General features: G+C 34.6%; 2 protein-coding genes across 13 annotated transcripts in view; one reads left to right on the top strand and one right to left on the bottom strand.

Moving 5' to 3' along the window:
- The window catches only part of LOC141486482 (uncharacterized), a 78339-nt gene extending 65404 nt beyond the window's left edge, over nucleotides 1-12935 (bottom strand). For 4 of the 12 annotated variants that reach the window (XR_012467875.1, XR_012467867.1, XR_012467874.1 and 1 more), the window contains exons 1-2: nucleotides 11718-11850; nucleotides 11308-11371 (exon numbers count right to left, since the gene is read on the bottom strand). Coding sequence is in view for 1 of the 12 variants with exons in the window: in XM_074184559.1 (XP_074040660.1) it covers nucleotides 11308-11371; nucleotides 12477-12527 (115 nt within the window). In the remaining 11 variants the exon portion in view is untranslated. Of the gene's footprint in view, nucleotides 1-8042; nucleotides 10619-11307; nucleotides 11851-12476 lie in introns of those variants that run through there. The other 8 variants (XR_012467872.1, XR_012467869.1, XM_074184555.1 and 5 more) reach the window with 6 other exon arrangements.
- The window catches only part of ABCD (ATP binding cassette subfamily D), an 89233-nt gene continuing 81751 nt past the window's right edge, over nucleotides 11914-19395 (top strand). Inside the window, exon 1 of the mRNA XM_074184548.1 lies at nucleotides 11914-12162. The gene's annotated coding sequence lies outside the window, so the exon portion shown is untranslated. The remainder of the gene's footprint in view (nucleotides 12163-19395) is intronic.

A 19395-nucleotide genomic window follows, 5' to 3' on the forward strand; every position in this document is an offset into this window, starting at 1 on the left:
CATACCAGAGCTGCATGACTACTGAAGACGCCAAGTTGGTTGGTAAACGCGTGATTGGGAACAGTTCTTTTGGATTTATTCTACGCCAGAAATTCCAATTCTACCTTTAAAATCATCAAATATAGGAGTCTTCCCTACTCATATGAGCATTTATCTCATAGAAGAGATGTTCATAACCTGAATTTGCGTAAAAAGGTAGTGTTAAACATTCCTGTATATAAAAAGGAAATATTAAAACGATCTTCTTCGTATAATATTTCCTCCATAACAAATTATCTTCATGAATGGAAAAAAGATCGTTTTAACATGTCAGAAATTGTTTTTAAAAGTATGTTTAAATAGAATCTGTTCAGCATTCAGAATAACTAGGTTCGCGACGAGAATCTTGAAAAAGGTTTTATCTATTCATATATCTCTATATCTTTATATTAACTTCTCTCTTTTTTTCCTTTTCTTCTTTCCTTTTCTTCAAGTCCTAACATAATATCTATAATATTTTATTTTTATACATTTTCGGCATTGGTGCAAGAGCAGATGCGAATGCAAATTCGCTATCTGAACCAAAAGCCATTTGCACATCAAATACAAAGTGTATTTTGTCTCTTTCTCTTGTATTTTTTATTATTTTTGATGGGCAATAAATCTATTATTATTATTATTAATTAGAAAAATAGCACATAATATATTTTATAGATACATTATCCATACATGGTAATTTTTCCCATTTACGGTCACTCCATAATTTTTGTAAAAAGTAAACTAGCTCATCAGTGGATTTCAACTTTGAAACAATAAAATAGTATCTCGAGAAGTGAAACAGAAGATCCACTGTAAAGACAGTAGACCTGGCAACACTGAACACGTCTCTCGTCTCAAGCGATTTACTCTCCATCTGCAGAGAATTGATTCGCCATATTTCACAGTATAATAGGATTACGATTTCGTTGTGAAAGTTTCGATATTCTTCCTCGTTGCATTGTAAATAATACGGTGTGGATATTGTCGACTTTTGCTTCTATTATAATATAACAATTATTCATGCGTGCACAATCATGAATGTCCTAACCTCAATTGTCTTTGCACACACTATGATAACTGTCAGACCCTAACAAACCGAAAGTCGGTCGTCAATTTGTTTGATTGTATATCAACATTTTTTTATTTTTCGAATGTTTCAATTTTTATTTTGCTGATCCCTTCAGAAAAAATCCAACAAATCAAAAAGCATGAATATCGGTATAGGCATCCGAAACGAATATTTCCAACAACCGATGTTACAAAAACCAATGTTAATGTCTGTGACCAGTTTCATCAAACGTTATCAAACCGGTTTATCAATGCTAAACCTTTTGGAGATGAATAAGTGATATCAAAAATATTTCAAGTGTGAGAGAAAGTTAAATTGTGGCTAACTATTTGTACGAGACGCCTGGGACAGGAATTAGCCCTTTGCCTGTTCAATCCAATAAGGAAAAAGCTAGAAAAGATTCATGTGGAGCAAATATTTTTCCATTCAATAGAAAGTATGCAAGAAAACTGACAAACATATGCGAAGCGTTTCAAAATTATCTGTTCAAAATCAGTTTTTCCGTTAACCAGCTGTTGCCCCTTTACGAACAATAACCCTCAAAATTCGAAACTTGTGCGAGCTAAGAATTAACGAAATCTAACTTTTTAACGTGCGATCCCTATCACGGTTAGTTTACATAGAAACTTTTGGTTTCGTTCATTTTTTTCCTGAACATATGGCGTCACAATACAAATTTTTAAATAATATGGTTCCAGAAAAGGATTCCCGCCATCACAGAAAGCATTTCCCCAAAATAATTCATCTTACAAGCAAAAAATGTCAAGCTTTCCGACAGCGCAAATTTTTGAACAGTCACTCAAACGTTATGTTAGTAATGACGACAGTCAAGAACGGGCTTTATAAGGATAGATGTGTAGTTAGTTACGCCTGATTCGTTTGAATACTCATCTGAGAGTGAATTTTAGAACCTCTATTGTTATAACAACGGATGTTATATGCTCATGGTCAATAGCATATAACATCCAAACTTTAAAACCATAGCTTTCATGGTTTCACACTGAATTAAGACAATTATTTCGAATGAAATTTTCGGATTATTAGATGACCCCACCATGACTTTATGATATATTTACACATTGGTCAGCGGTCAGCGGTAAGGAAACTATTTACAAATTCAAACCGTTTTTGAGTGATTTAAACCTTTGTACCTCTCCCGAAGGTCGGATAACTTAGTGTTGTCAACAAGTTTGACTTTCCTTTACGTATAAAAGTACGTTATCGTATGCAGTGTCGGAAACCTCAGAAAATTGTACTTTTTTTGTTGTTAATTCATTAACCGTTATTGAAATGAGATAAAAAACTAGATTAATACAAGGAACTGTTGAAATACATCATTTGTACACGTCATTGTTAATATTATACATCCAATGTATAGTCGAAGTAAACGATATTGTGAACATTTAAAGTTGCCGGCACTCTTGAAGGCCAAAAAAACCAATACATAGAAATGAACTGGTAGGAAACTAGTCCACGTGGACTCTAGACTTGGCGGTTCGAATTAGATAATTTTTACTAACAGAGTTTTATGATTGGCTGAAGGTTCATGAAATTAACGGTGACGAATAGAAATCGGGGAATGGTTATCGCAGTTGTATTCAGTTCAGGAACTGATCGTGATTTGAGCGTTGAAATTCAATATTGGTGCAGTTATAATTACTTGAAATTTTTGTTATCTGTTCAAAATGTGGCGTCCTTGGACAAGTAGTAATAGTAATAACGAGAGTGATAACAACGCATACTTTTTCCAGTGTAGTGATTCTAATAGCGATGGTGAACAATGCGAAAAAGAGATACCAGTGGATAAGAATCGGATGCATTTGAATATTGAAATACAGAGAGTATGTTTCAATGGATATAAGGGAGGGTAACAAACTATTACAAGCAACATTAGATTTGACCGAAATTCCTTTCTTAACTGTACGTAAAATAGTCAATATCAAACCTTATGAACTCAAGACGCGATGTGATATAGGATTACCAAAACTTTCAGATGTTCATCTAATAAAATCATAAAAAAAAACAATTTAAGAGTGAGTTAAATCAGGTTACAAAAGCAATGAGATTCCTACAACTAAAATCATAAGGACGAAAATGAATACTTCCATCCATAACGTGAGCTAGATAAAGAAACTAGGATTTAGATTTGAAATAAAAACGAATGTCAAGCAGTTATGGAAAGCAGAATAGTGGAGTTGCGTAAAAATACTCAGAACAAATAACTAAATATAGACAAGAACAACAGTAAATTTTCTATTTGGACGAAACTTGGTGTGACACTCACGACACAGTTACCAAAGGGTGGACTGATGGTTCGAGAATGTGTACGCCTAACACGCCTGCAAACAAAGGATCACGACTAATCATTGTGCATTGCGGAGGAAGTGAAGGATGGGCTCCGAATTCTTTGAAATTATGTGGAAAAAAACTTGAGGACTGCAATGTTGACTTTTATTAGAACATGGAAGCTAATATTTTCAACGAATGGTTTGAAAACACATTGATCATAAATTTGGATGTAAATAGTGTAATAGTTCTTGACAACGCTTCCTATCGTTCGTGACAGCTCATCAAAGTACCGAGTAAAAATTCGAGGAAAGATGAAATACAGAGTTTTTTAATAGATGACAATTTGTATTTTGAAGATTACTATACCAAAAACCAACTACTTGAAGTTTTACAGACAAAAACATTTGAAAAAGTGTATGCCCTTGAGAGTATTGCTGAAATGTATGGACACATCATACTGATACTTCCCCCCTATTTTTCTGTTTTCAATCCCATAGAGTTGATTTGGGGAAAATTGAAACAAAGCACCAGGCGTAGAAATAATTTTCTAAAATTTGATAAGAAGGTAATAGAGCTAGTTGAAGAAGAAGTATCAAAAATAACCGAAGAAGACTGGCAGAAAAGGATTAAAAAAGTTTTTTTAGTTGAAAAAGACTGTATGGAGAGAGATTGGACATTTTCATATTAATGGTGGAAATAAATTCATTATTCACTTGAACTATATCTATTAAAAACACTTTTCCATTACCAGTTCAAAATATCAGGAGATAATGCTAACTTGGTTATCCATACTTGATACGTTGGTTCCATCATTGAAAGGTTCAGTAGCAAGATCATGCCGAGTGATTAGAGATACTAAGGTAATTATGCGCCAATTCTAGGAGAGAACGAGAGAAAACAAATGAAAGGTGGTGAACAATCTCGACAAGTATAATGTACCTAACTGTGAAAGCCTTTCTAAATTTTACATTAAAAGGACTATAATTCCAACAACAATTAAACTGATTATTTTGTTTGAACTTTCGATATCGGTCTTTGGGTTTACACTGTCTAAAGTAATGGATCCCAAAAAAAATTAAATTATGATAGCATTGACTCATGTGGTCCAATGAAGTTGATTTCTGGCATCTCTGTTATGACTTTACAACCGTGTGCGCAGGAGCTGGCCAGTTGCTCCAATATACTATTTTTGGCAATCATGACAGTTTGTATTATTTACAAATCTCACTTCGTTTTTCTTTATTTTAAGTCTGTTTTTTACTTGACAGTTGATGAATTTCAACAACTTTTTGAGAAAAATAGTGTTTTACTTCAACTTTTTTATTGTTGACATCGCCCGTACCGGTTTGATTTCGAAAGTAAGTTCTACTTAGATTTTCAATGCCTAGTTTCAACGTTTGAGAAAAATACCAGAACCTTGATAACGAAATGAGAGAAGCGTGATCGGGAAGAACGAGTTCAAGAGTGTACGTTGCTGAAATAGAAAGTTGATCACAAAACAAGTTTACGGCAAAATTGAGAGAGCGTTCTACATTTTTTGTTTGTGAATTAATTCTTCACTGACCTCTGCATCTCTGATGAATGAAAGTAGATTCTCCTGTAGTAGTAGTTCGTAGATTAAATATATCTGCAATTATGTTCATTATCGAAGTGGAACACTTACGAGAAATTATCTTTCAGTTATATACTCGATGTGTAATTAGTTTCCCATTGTCAGTGTGTGCTTTCAATGAACATACAGGGTGACCGAAACGGACACGTCCAAAATTTATGTTGGATGAAACCTATCATAATCATCCTTATGTCAAGTGATTTTTATAGTTATAGAGTTTCCAATTTTTCAATATTTTTGAGAAAAGTTACAACGAGACCGGATTCAAAAATTTTTTTTTGAGATGTGTTTCATTGGCATCCATTTTGCTGATGATCTTCATGAATATCTCTTCAATGCATAAAATAATTAGCTCTATAAAATTAGAGAGGAACGACATTTTCAATCAATATTTAAAAAAATCACTTTTGAACAAGACTAAGTTAACTTCGAATTAAAAACCGTTCTTACTTGATTTTGAAAACTTACCTGAATCCTAAGCTTTCAAAATACCACAAATGATAAAGGTACTTAATAGGATATTATTTGTTTAAAACAGCCTTCAAATCTACCGAAGTGAAAATTTGTAGAGTTTCAATTTTTTTTTGTTTTGTCATACCGTATAGTTGTATCATTGAAAATTCTCGATAAGGAAATCGAATATTTAAATATTTGTAAAATATTTTATAGTTTCTAGACGAAATTCAATTCCGAAATTCATTAATTCAATTATATAGAGTTTGAGTGATTCGTGTGAGGTATTTTCTATCTAAATTAGCCGTAGGATTGGATGAAAGAGTGAAATATAGAGAATTAGTCTGGTCAATTTAGACATTCGAAGCTACCTCAATTCACATCAAGCTGAAAATCAGTAAAATTTTTTATGATAAAACTCACCGTTTTGCTGAAAACCGCGAAAAACTATATTTTTTTTACCTTTGACCATGAATAAAATTTTTCCCATACAGAGGAAAGATGGGGAACTTTCAAATTTTTATTTTTAATCATATTTTAAACAACATTACTGATTTTCAGCTTGATGGGAATTTTGGTAGCTTTACTCTTATTTTTTGGTCTAATTTGACCGGACTAAATAGCTTTCGCTCGGTGGTTGATGTTGAACTATGGCTCTGCAATTGATCGCCATGGGGAGCCTTGTTTATTTTTGACATTCATAATTTGAGTCTTCTGTCAATCCTATAGATGGCATCTTCGTAAGGGGAGATGTCATCGTCTTTACTTAGCCGTAGGAAAAACGAACTAAACAGTAATAATATTTTATAATCAAATAAATATTTTTGAAAATTCCCACCTCCGTACCTTTTTAGGCCCATTTCAGCAAATTGTAATTATTTTTTATAATCCAACGTAAACTGACTACCTAACGTATTAACCAGATTGCATTGATATGGATTCAAATTATTAGTTTGTAGTTTGAAGCTAAATTCTGAATTCAATGTCGGAATTACGAATATTAAGTCGAAATTATGGAAAAATAAAATTTTAAAGTGTTGAGGTCCTAATACGATTCTCAAGGGATTGATTTCGTGGAGCTCCCTGCGTGTTCTGATTGTCTTCATTAGTAGCATGATTCGCGTCTCCTCTCCAGCCGTGCCAACTAGCGGTAGAACTGCCATCCCCACCACTTCGTTAGTAAGCTGATGAGGAGATATATAGCCCTGCCGCTGGAGATGAGATACGTAATCTCTAAAGTTTTGGGCAGAAAAAGCGTCATGCACGGGGTGTGTTTCACGCCACAGAGCTGGAATATTTGTCATATACGCTCTTCGCGCGGGCTCACTGCTCTAGTAGCAATTCATGAGGTTATCCGTATGTTCATCAGTCCACTCAGTCTGTTGTCATTACTAAGGTTTTTATCAGTAGGCACCATTTTGTCTCTGACCATACCATGCGGATCGGCTATGGGGGCCTCTTTTCGAATACCAGAAAACGAGTTTTGAGTCTACTGGCTGGTTAGCTAGCCCCATACACCCACGACCGGCACCGGAGGAAGAGTGGTGTTTTCCTCCTGAGTGCGCCAGGGCTGCTGGTCTGGTTCTGCAACATTTGCTCGGGTAACTGGTAGCGCAACTCACCAAAGGTCCCAGGTGTAAGTGGCCATTCCTGCTCTATTATTATTATGGAAATTATTATTTGTTAGAGGTTGCGCCGGTCGAGCCCTGTCCCCTAAGCCCCGATACATTTAGAGCTGTTCGTCAGCATCATCAACCAGTGATCACTCTCCACACCGTGATGTTAGTGATTATCATGTCCGAAAATCATATGGCTTAAGCAGACGTAGTGAGCCAAAAATGACAGCCTTCTGCATTTGTCCCCCGAGTGTATTATTATTATTATTTTTAACGATCACTGCCCATACCATTAAGTAAGTGATCTATGGGTGCAAGAATCATGTGCTTCTGCAATTGTAACACAGTGGTCTGCATAGAGTCTGCGGAGTGCAAGAGAATATCTCAATATTTCGTCTGTGTTTCTTTTTTTTTTTCGTCTCACGCGGAGCTGAAAACTCCACCAGAAATATCATCTTGCTCTGATGGTCCAGAAGAACTACATCAGGCTCATTAGCTTTTAGGTGACTGAGGGTGTGGACTGAATAGTTCCAATAAATTCGACACTTCTCATCTCAATATTATTATCATTATTATTACACCTTTATGTGAGAATACCTTTTTTGTGAGCAACTTGTTCATGTTCAGTTTAAATTAGGAATTGCCATTTTAGACCTGAACATCGAGAAGTACTAAATAACAGAATGAGTAAGAATATGGAATGAACGATAAGGTTTGCCTGTTTCTGTTATCATTTCTGAATGTTTCGAAAAATATGACTGACGCACAAGCAAATTGATATCAAATATTGATGATATATATATATATATATATATATATATATATATATATATATATATATATATATATATATATATATATATATATATATATATATAATATATATATATATATATTCATATATGTTCATTTTTACATTTCGAAAAAACTAAGGGCACATTACGTCCCCTAGCGTCATCAAATTATATAACAAATTGCTCCTGGTTATCTAGATTTACAAAATCGGCCTCTTCTGTACCTATATAAATTGGAAATCGATGAGACATTATCGGAGGCACTCACATGTCCGTGGAAATACAATACAAAAAGCCATTTAGTTAAATGCGTTTCCGGTGAATTAGTTTTCCATACTATTTCTTCCATTTTTTCGAAATTAGTATTATTCAAAGATAATATATTCTTCTTTTCAGTATACAAAACCCGTACTTTTTGTACACTGAGAGATAGTGGAAATTTCGACTACCAGGAAAATTTTGGATTGAGTGAGAAAAAGATCACATTAAAACATATTAATAACAATATCGTCTGGTCCTGATGAAGTGCCTGTCATCGTACTTATAAATTGCGCAAATGAACTCGCACCTGTATTTTGAAGACTTTTCAACCTGTTTTACAACAGAGGGGTTTTATTTGGAATAATGCAATCAAGAAACATGGAGAGTCAAGAGCTGTTGCGCTTGATATTAACAAGGCCTTTGACCATGTGTGGCATGAGGGTTTGCTGGCCAAACTTTGATGCTATGGCTCGTCGGATCATTTTTGTGTATGGCTCTTCATCTTTCTGAAAGAACGTTTCCTGCAAGTGGCCGTCGATGGGTATCTCTCGAATACTTTCACCATCAACGCTGGTGTTTCCCAGGGATCCATATTGTCTCCAACCCCCTTTTTTATTGTATATCAACGACTTACTGAAAAACACAAGAATCCAATATATTGCTTTTTCGACGGCAGCACATTTGTCTAGTCATTCCATTTGGATTCCAGGACATTGGCTGCGGATGCACATCTTTACCAGCAGCAGGAGGTTGCATATTTTAATGAGGACCTAGAAGTGATTTCGAATTGGTGTGAAATTAACCAGGTTCAATTCAATGCCACAAAAACTCAGGCATCGGTTTTTTCAAAAAGATAAATGTCTCCGAACCGGATGAACAATTCCGCTTTCTGCTTCGATGAGTTTGTTGGGGGTTGAAATGGACACCAATATGCCTTGTTACAATCATGTTGCTGGAATAGCAAAAGGCTGTTTCTCAAAAGCTTGGAACATTGTTCCGAACCGGAGCACTCTATACACCTCGGCAACTTTTGATGTTTTATAAAGCTCAGATCAGACCTTCTTTGGAGTATTGTTCTCATGTATGGAGCTTCGCCCCTAAGCATACTCTGGAGCTGCTGGATTCCATTCAAAATTGGGAACACCAACATTACTTGCAATCTTGATAGTCTGGAACATGAAAGAAAGGTTGGAGATTCGTCTCTCTTTCAGAGATACTTTCACGGGAAGTGTTCAAGTGAATTGGTACATTCAATTCCACCAAGAGCGGTACATATCAATCAGAAATACGCGACAGATTGTGGCTGCTCATCGTTTTGGAGTTCAAATTAGTACACCTCGAACTTCACTGTTTAAGAACTCTTTCATTTTGGGAACTGTGTTCATGTGAAATAAACTTCCTGAGAAAGTTTTTCCAAATGAATTTAATCTTCAAATCCAACGTAAAGCGCTACATTCACACAGGCACTGTCTTAAAGTGCTTTAAGGATTTTTCTGTAGTGCGCGTATTTTGTCCTAAAAAAAAATCGAGTAGATCATGAATTTTTATAAATTTCTGTGAATTCACAAAAAATATTCAGAAGTGGTAATTTTGATTGATCTTATACATTGTTCCAGAACACTTCAAACACTCCTTCTTTTCCTGGACTAATTCTAGAAGTTGTAAATTTAGATGAATTTTGAAACCATTTCATGAGCAATAATATTTCAGTGAGGACATGTTCTCACCAGTCGTATTAATAGTTCAGTGAATAAGTGAGGATTCTCTTATTTTGATAGTTTTGTGAAGCGTATAATTCTTTTCCTTTTCCAACCGCCGGTCGTTATATGGTAAAAACTGAAAATGGACTGTATGGTTGTATTTTCTTTTTGGTGCATTCTATCTAAAAATCTAAAATAACTCACAATGCATAATTCTGAACTTTATTTCTACTTCGAACAGTTAGTAGGAACAAAAAAACGCAGGTATTTTTTAAACAACCCTTCAGAGGAGGAAGTGGAACATTGTGGAAGTTATTTCAGTTCTGACTTGAATTTGAAGTGAAAACCTACTTGAATTGAGTTTCTAGCACGTTGAACTTGCTACAGAGTGGTTCTCATGAGACTGATACTATTTCATTTAAATATCTACTGTTCAATTTCAAATAACCCATCAACATAATTATGGCAGTGACTAGACTGTAACTCTACTGTGAAAATGTTAATCAAATAAAACTCACCAACATAATGAACAGATGCAAGATACCTCACGACAACAATTTCTCTATTCAAGCTCCACCTTGAATACCAACAATTCGTATATGATATCCAGAAATCGCAATATCTAAATCAAAACTTATGTATAATAAAACATTTTCAATTCGAATTGGAACATTATTTTCAAAATCGAAAAGAATATGCGGCGTACAGTTAATGAATCTAGCTGCATCCAGTAAGTCTGGTGACTCGGGTGCTGGCTTTGCGGTCTCATATCAAGGCACGATAGATTTCAACAATGAAATCATTTGCTGAAAATACAAATTCACTCATTTGCGTACCTAGTCTGTTCATATATTCCAATATTGTATCTTTAATAATTGTACATTGAAACAAATGATTTTGTTGAATTTCAGGAAATAATCTTTATGAATATCACTCGACTTAAACTTTCTCTTAGAAAATGTTCATTTTTTTAAACAATAGAGATACAACCAATCGTCATACCGAGTTGTGGTTTCACTATGATGGTTTTCGTTGAAAAATGGAAATTTATCGATGAAACTTTTGAGATCTTGAGGATTTACTTTCAATACTTGTTTACCTTGAATGAGTTATTACTGAAATAACGTTTGAGAAAGAAAAGCTTTCGATTTCTATTTCTCCATCGTGAAATGAAAAATGAGGGAATCTTTCAAATTAAGGAAGGAATCAATCAATTTCAAGAATTAACTCTATACAAAGATGTATAGATCATGCAAAGAAGTAATTTTCAGACACAAACTGGAAAAAAAGCTCTCCCGAAACAGCTATTTTTATATAAATATTGAATAGAAAAATACTTCCGAAACAAATACTTTTATATGAACGCTGAATTATACAAAGAAACATTTTATCTATTCCGTTTGTATTCTAAACATTCGTCATGGAATCGAATCAGATATCATTCACAGGATTCCTACACAATATAATCGACGAAAAAAAGTAAAATTTCACTTACATGGAACAATGTCATCCTCACTGGTAGACACCCAATACCTTCCTTTCCCAAAAATGAATCTTTCCTAAAAATACACCGTTTCAATTTAAACATGAAATAACGTGTTCTGAAGTTTAACAAATTTCAGCGATTTTTTCACTTTCTGTGCATATCTGAAACTATGAGTTCCAGAAATAAAGTTCTATGATTAAATAATTGTTGTAGAAATAAAGTTCTATGATTAAATAATTGATCTACTCATTTCAAAATCCAGAAATGAAACAATATTTTTATGTGCAGATACTGTAATTTCATTTCCTATTCTTTTTTATATCGTTACATTTGTATACTCGGAGGGATGCACATATGTCTATTATTTACAGAGTCAAAAATAAACTAAGATAATGAAAATTCATCGTGCTTATGCGTACCTATGTCGCGTCGTTTTACGTCATATTTGTCTCGAGGTGAATTTCATCCGCTTCGTGCGCACTACGCCTATGGATATTGTTCCTGCTCTCCTCGATCGGAGTGAGTCTGGCAGGATCCCCTCCACATCATTGCAGGAGTACAACATCGAATGATATTGTAGAGATCAAAATTCAGTCACTTTTCATTTTTTGAAGCACATTCTGTATTTTTATTGTGCTCGGCCGTGTTTGGTGTCGAAACAGGTGACGGAGTTTCTCAGTCTCCGACGACCTTTCGATTAATCAATACGTTTTATTAAGTGTGATAACGACAAGGAACGTGCAACGACAGAACGTAAATAACACGATATAAAAAGTGACTGTTGATGGGTTTCCGGCAGTTTTTGTTATAGTAACACCGCTTCCGTGCAAATTGTTTTCTTTGTGGATCATCTTTTGTTATCAGGTACATACGAGTATGTAGTAACACATTTTTCATGGGTAATAAACTAACCTTAATATTTACGTCATGTTATTTTAGAAACGAACTTGAATCATCTGTTCTTTTTTGGCGACGAATTTTGATAGTGTGGTGATGTCGAGTCATTTAATTCTAGTTTGAAATATTTTCATTTTCGTACATGCAATGGGAAGTTTAGTAATCAGGTGAATAAATGTTCCACAGGTTCATAATATATTTTGAACTGCCTTTCCAATCTATCTCAACAAGCCTGAACATATCGGTATACATATTCAATTCATTTGTACAAAACAACTTACCCCAAAATTGAATGATAATGCGACCATCACATTTCCTGAGACATTTTTCATATAACCCAATGGTTCTTCACTTGAATTTTACTTGAAATCCAAGACTCCAGGATCTGTGATCATACCGCCAACTGTAGCTATTCCACTCCAAGATATGTTGAGGCAGTCAAGGTAGGATATCTACTATTCCGGAATTGCACTGACAGACAAACTTACATCCAAAACAAACGAAAATATTGCACCTTCTTACATTCGTTATAAATATAAAAAATCAGCATTCCAATATTCCTGAATATCAGTCAAAAAACGAACAAGATAGGAATGAGTACATTCCATTCGATGTTGAAAACCTTGACTGTAGACTGGAGATTCATACTCAAGACTGATGAAAATAATATTTATTTATTTATTTATTCAATGAATTGATGGATGTAGCCGTTACTACATGTTACGAAATAATAATGAAGAAAAGAGAATTGAAACTTTCTGTGTTTTTACCACTTTTATTTGTAACTGACGTTATTGCAGTTTCGTCAATAAGGACATTTTCAAATTTATACATTGAACTAAAAATAATCTGAATAGCAACATTCAGTTCACACTCGAAACAGAGATAGAAAAACAATTACATTTCTTAGACCTGACCATTACACACAATCAGAATAAGAATAAATTTGAGTTCAATGTTTTCAGAAAACCTAGCTTTACAGCCATTACCATTCCTAGTGATTCTTTCCATCCAGACAGTCATAAATTAGCAGCCTACAATTCAATGTCGCACAGAGAATTCTCACTGCCTTGGTCTGCTAATAACCTAGTTAGGGAAATTGAAATAATTACACAGATAGGCCGTAATAATGGTTTCAACGCAGATAAAATGCAGAAGTCGGTCAGAAAACAAACCCATAAATTCACTTACAGAATAATAAAGGTTAAGTTAGGTCCAAAGTGAGTAGGTCTATTCGACCCTCCACCGAAACCCGCAAGGGTTTATTGTGGCACACACCTATTCTCTCTCGGCCAAACAAACCCAGCTTCTTAACGAAGCCGATTCGTTTATATGGTGATTGGTATTTCAGGTCCGATGGTGAGAGTACGGTTCTGCCGAACTCTAAAGACCTGAATCGGTCCCCAGCGGGGCAGGCACTAAGCATATGCTCTTTTAGTGAGGTAGTCGGATAGTCAAGTTGCAAGTTTCCCACCTTGATACCTACGACAACCTTCCCATATGAGGGTTTTTGCATGTCAGCTACACCTGACGATATCTCAGATTCAGCCGTGCAGGGCTTTTTTGCTTCTGGTTTTGATGAAACCTCATTTGAGCGCAAAAGTTTGCTAACCTGCTCATGGGGGGTTATTTCCCCCACCTGAGACAGATTCTGAGTACGCCGCAGCTCTCGCTCCTGAACTAAATGTACAGGGAGGTCAATTGGAGTCGTAAACTCGACATCCATCTCCTCTGTAGACTCGCTCCTGAACTAAATTTACAATGAGGTCCGTTGGAGTCGTAAACTCGACATCCATTTCGTCTGTAGACTCGCTCCTGAGCTAAATTTACAGGGAGGTCGTGGATTCATGCGGAAGTTTTACAAATATGTTTCAATATCATTCTTCAAATACTGTAGCATCCATTTCTTGATGACTATCTCCATTTTTATTCGATTCAAACAGCATCAATCTATCTTTCACGAATCCCTCACTGCTGCCTATGTGAGTAATGATCAGACGACGACCTTGTCAACTGGAATTGTCAAACCAGTGGACCAATCTTCCATGAAGGCTTGTCTTCCACTTTTGATTTTCTGGTCTTGCCAAACCTTCGAGACGGTATGACTCTCATTGACCCATGCTTCATCCAAATAAAAAATAGATTTACCCAGTGTTCTGGCTTTCTTTATTTCTCTCAAATAGTTTCTTTTCCATGCTACAATCTCTGATTTTTCTATTGACATGTTCTTTTTATCTTGTATTGCAAAAGTGAAGTTTAGCTCTTGTAATAAGTATCTTCCATAATCTAGTTCTTATATCAGGAAAAAATTGTCTTCACGAATAACTGACAAAACTTTATCTAATATAGGTATTTCGTTTTTTATGTAAAAAGAGTGTACTATTTCCCTAATAGAATTCTTGACTGCTTTGTCAATAACCAACATTTTCTGCCAGTGGATACTTTCCAAAGAGCTGTTGTTTTCCTTGAGTTCCTTGAGAATTCTAAAGATTATCAATCTATTGACACCGGTTATACTCACGCATTTTTGCACTACTTCCTCCTTACTCTTTATTTCGGGCGCATATTGTTTTCCTGAAGGATTATAAGCATTCATAACAATTGTTTTTATACTTATATTTAATGCTGACAGTTTCTGACGCTTCACGGTTCCCGAACAACTAGCTTCTTCGTTGTACCTATAGCTTATAGCTTTCTATTCAATGTGCTCTCGAAATAAATTGAAGAATATCACGACTAACCCCTCTACTATGGCCTTTAAACTCCCAACAGAAAATAATATTTTCTTCCTATGGAAAGAGCCAAGTCGGTCCAGTGTGTCTTTTGACGGTATATTTCAAAGGAATGTCTTGGTTACTACTGCACATATTTTCACATTTGTCTTAGTCGATATATATATATTATATATATTATATATTATATATATATATATATATATATATATATATATATATATATAAGAAATACGGAATAATGTTGGGGATGCAGTCAAAATTGCTGGGCTGTTGTTTAAAGAATACTCTTTGTTATATGGTCGAGCTTTCGAGAATGTTTATTCCCTTTATCAAGACATCTACAATAAATTGATAACATTGAAGCAAAATTGTAAAACAATAGATAAAAAAGTACTTACTAACTTGAGGTTATATTAAAAAGTCGAAAATTTCACTGAGAAACACAAAAAAAGGTTCTTTGTGTTTCTCAGTGAAATTTTCGACTTTTTAATATAACCTCAAGTTAGTAAGTACTTTATCTATTGTTTTACAATTTTGCTTCAATGTTATCAATTTATTGTGGATGTCTTGATAAAGGGAATAAACATTCTCGAAAGCTCGACCATATAACAAAGAGTATTCTTTAAACAACAGCCCAGCAATTTTGACTGCATCCCCAACATTATTCCGTATTTCTCCTTAACTAGTCAGTCAAGACTACCCATCGCTTTATATATATATATATATATATATATATATATATATATATATATATATATATATATATATATATATATATATATATACTCGTATATAGTAAAATGGATTAACGGGGTCTCTCAGTCAAACAATGAAAAATAAAAACTCTGCTCTACTTCGCCAAGCTTTCGCTGGTAATGGGAAGCTTCTTCAGGGCCTATAATTTATTGAGTTGTTCCATTGAATAACATTACGAAATCATTTTACTATACATTTCTCCAGCCGCTATGATTGTCAACCGGTAGCCGGTCGGTTCAACGTGGTTGCTTTGTTCACTGACTCAAATCGGCCGCCGTGTTGGTTCAAGCCCCAGGCCAAGGTTCCAAAGGTTCCAAGTATATTTTTTTAGTTATTTCAATTAGGTTCAAAATGATTTGGTTTTTCTACAGATTACTTTTTGGGCTTTATTTTCCATTGTTTATTTTTTTACATTTTACTCATGTCAATAAAATGTTTCACATTCAGTGATTCTATCTTAATTGATCATTATCTTGTGAAGAGTTTTGACGTCACGGAAAATCAAAATTATTTTTCTCATAAAATTACTTTGATAGATTGAATACCTTGGTTATTTATGTTATTATTTACCTTGTTATTTAGTATGTAACTGTATTGAAGTATGAGATTGAGAACTCAAAAATAGTGATAGTATATATATATATATATATATATATATATATATATATATATATATATATATATATATATATATATATATATCTATATATATGATGATGACATAGCTGTCGAAAGCGCTCGTTGAAAATAAAGGAAAATTAGTTGCATCATTCAATATATATATATATATATATATATATATATATATATATAATGTATATATATATATTATATATATATATATATATTTATATACAGTGCTAGTCAAAAGTCCCTCCCCCCCTCGTATCTTTGGAACGGGTATACTTATAATAATGAAATTTGGAGGGTGGAAATAAACGGATGTAGGCTTCTTAACTGGTCATAACAGGTGACGCAATAGTCATAAATGACGTCACAAGGGGACCCTATGGCAAGTGACAGCTCGTTTGAAAGGTATTGAAAATACCTATTCAGTCATACCAATTTTGTTTGGGTTTCGGCTGATTTTGATTGATAAATTGAAGAAATACGAAAATTATTGTTTCACATTTAATTAATAAAGATTTTAAAGTACGCCTCTGGTTCATTGTCAAAAAGGTTGACGTGTTTGAATTATCTACTTGTCAAAAATGTTTATACCTTGAAAATTTACCTAAGCTATTGTTTAACGAGACGTTTAAGTGTTTACATAGGCAAAATGGTACGTACTGTAGCCGACAAAGTAGCAGCTATCTTAATAATTGGTGAATGTAGAAACAATTTCCATGCAGCGGAACGACTGTTTAATGAGAGGTACCCCGATCGCCCTATATCGAGGGTTTATTTGAGGGAGCTTCTTCGGAAGTTTGAAGCATCAGGTAGTGTTCAAGATGCCAAACGATCTGGTCGACCAACAATTAGTGATGACAAAAAAATTGACATACTTGGAGAAATGGTAGTGAACCCTACTTCTTCCACAGCCCAAGTTGCGTCTATCTGTGAAGTCAGTCAAAGGACAGTACATAGGGTGTTGGCTAAAAACAAATTTCATCCATACAAATTAAAAATGGTGCACCAACTTTCAGATGATGACCCCGACCGAAGACTAGAATTCTGTGAAACTATGTCCGATAAAATGAACCAACAACCAGGCTACATACAGACAATTTGTTTTAGTGACAAAAGTACTTTCTTTCTCAATGGAAATGTTAACACTCAAAATGTGAGGTATTGGAGTGACACAAATCCTCACATCTTTCGTGAAAAACATACTCAATTTCCAGAAAAAGTAAATGTTTGGGCAGTTATTTTGGGAAACCACATAGTTGGGCCTCTTTTTCTCAATGCTAACTTAACCGGTGAATTGTATCTGGAGATGTTACAAACTGATATTGAGGCGTTAATTCTTGAAATTCTAGAAGATAATCCAGATGAATTCGACAACTTGGAAATAACGTTTCAACAAGATGGTGCTCCTGCACACTATTACGGTGCAGTAAGACGTTACCTAGATGAAGAATATCGTGGTAGATGGATTGGACGACGAGGTTCGATCGAATGGCCAGCTCGGTCACCGGACCTTACACCATTAGATTTTTTTCTATGGGGGTACTTGAAATCTAAGGTTTACGCTACAGCACCTGACAGTATTGCCATTCTGAAACAACGAATTGTTGAAGAATGTAGGGCAATTTCCGCTGACACACTGGGACGAGTACGACAAGAGTTTAGCAATAGGATGCATTACTGCCAGGAAATAGATGGAGCACATTTTGAACACTTATTATAAGAACTGGTTCTTAAATCTTTATTAATTAAATGCGAAACTATAATTTTCGTATTTCTTCAATTTATCAATCAAAATCAGCCGAAACCCAAACAAAATTGGTATGACTGAATAGGTATTTTCAATACCTTTCAAACGAGCTGTCACTTGCCATAGGGTCCCATTTAAAATTTTTGGTCACAGTGGCCTTGTGACGTCATTTATGACTATTGCGTCACCTGTTATGACCAGTTAAGAAGCCTACATCCGTTTATTTCCACCCTCCAAATTTCATTATTAGAAGTATACCCGTTCAAAAGATACGAGGGGGGGAGGGGACTTTTGACTAGCACTGTATAAAGCATGGCAAGTGGAAAATTTTTCGACTGAAATAAGCGAAGAATATTGGCAGAATTTATATCAGATTCAAAATATTGATGATGCTTTTGCGTACTTTCACAAAATATTTCTATATAACTTTGAAAACATGTGATGCACTGTTTGGAACCTTTGATGCTGTAATGAATATTACTGAAGTTTTATCCCAACACCAAACCGTTATTTTCAATACCTCAACACGTGTTTCGATCACCAAGTGACCATCTTCAAGAGAAAGATTAAACTAAATATACATACAATGTTGTCCACCATCGTTATTCATAATATTATTATATCTGATTACTTATTTCTATTCTCTCATATGCATTTGTTGTTAACTTCGTAATGAACTAAATTCAATGGAATGGTTTTGTTGCAGAATTTGATGGGCGACTGCTGATTTTTATGGTCTTTCATATTTAAGGTGGACTAAATGTTCTTTATATCTTATTTCAATAGATCTTTCAGTCTGTCCATAATATTTTGGATCGCAGTCCTTACATTTAATTTCCTGAATTCCAGACTTTTCCGAATTCTCGACTTTGTCCTTTGGATTTTCTAAAAGGCTCTGCAGCGTATGACTGGTTTCAAATACCACCTTTATACCTAGTTCCTTGAAAATCTTTGCATAGTTTTTCGTATATTGGTGCTATGGAACTGGGATATAGTTACCTTGATTTCCGTCGAGATTTCGTTCATTCTAAATCTAAACTTTTTCTTCCGTTGTAAAATAAATTCAAGACTAGTAGATAAGGTAACATTGTAAAATTAATTGGAGACAATTTAGACGCAGGTAGCTAGCAGAGGTATCTATGGGATAAATAAGGACAGCATTGTATAGTTAAATCTTCCTCTTGAAGATGATCACTTGGTGCTCCAAACACGTGTCGAGGTGTTTAAAATAACGGTTTGGTGTTGGGATAAAAGTTCAGTAAGTTTTCCGAAAAAACTAAATATATTCGTTCAGACAATAAGGGTTGGGTAGATTCAGAAGTAAGAATTTCA

Source organism: Leptinotarsa decemlineata, unplaced genomic scaffold (assembly GCF_025532065.1).
Source record: "Leptinotarsa decemlineata unplaced genomic scaffold, Ldec_3_MD MMD2_tig00026354_RagTag_RagTag, whole genome shotgun sequence".
NCBI lineage: Eukaryota > Metazoa > Arthropoda > Insecta > Coleoptera > Chrysomelidae > Leptinotarsa > Leptinotarsa decemlineata.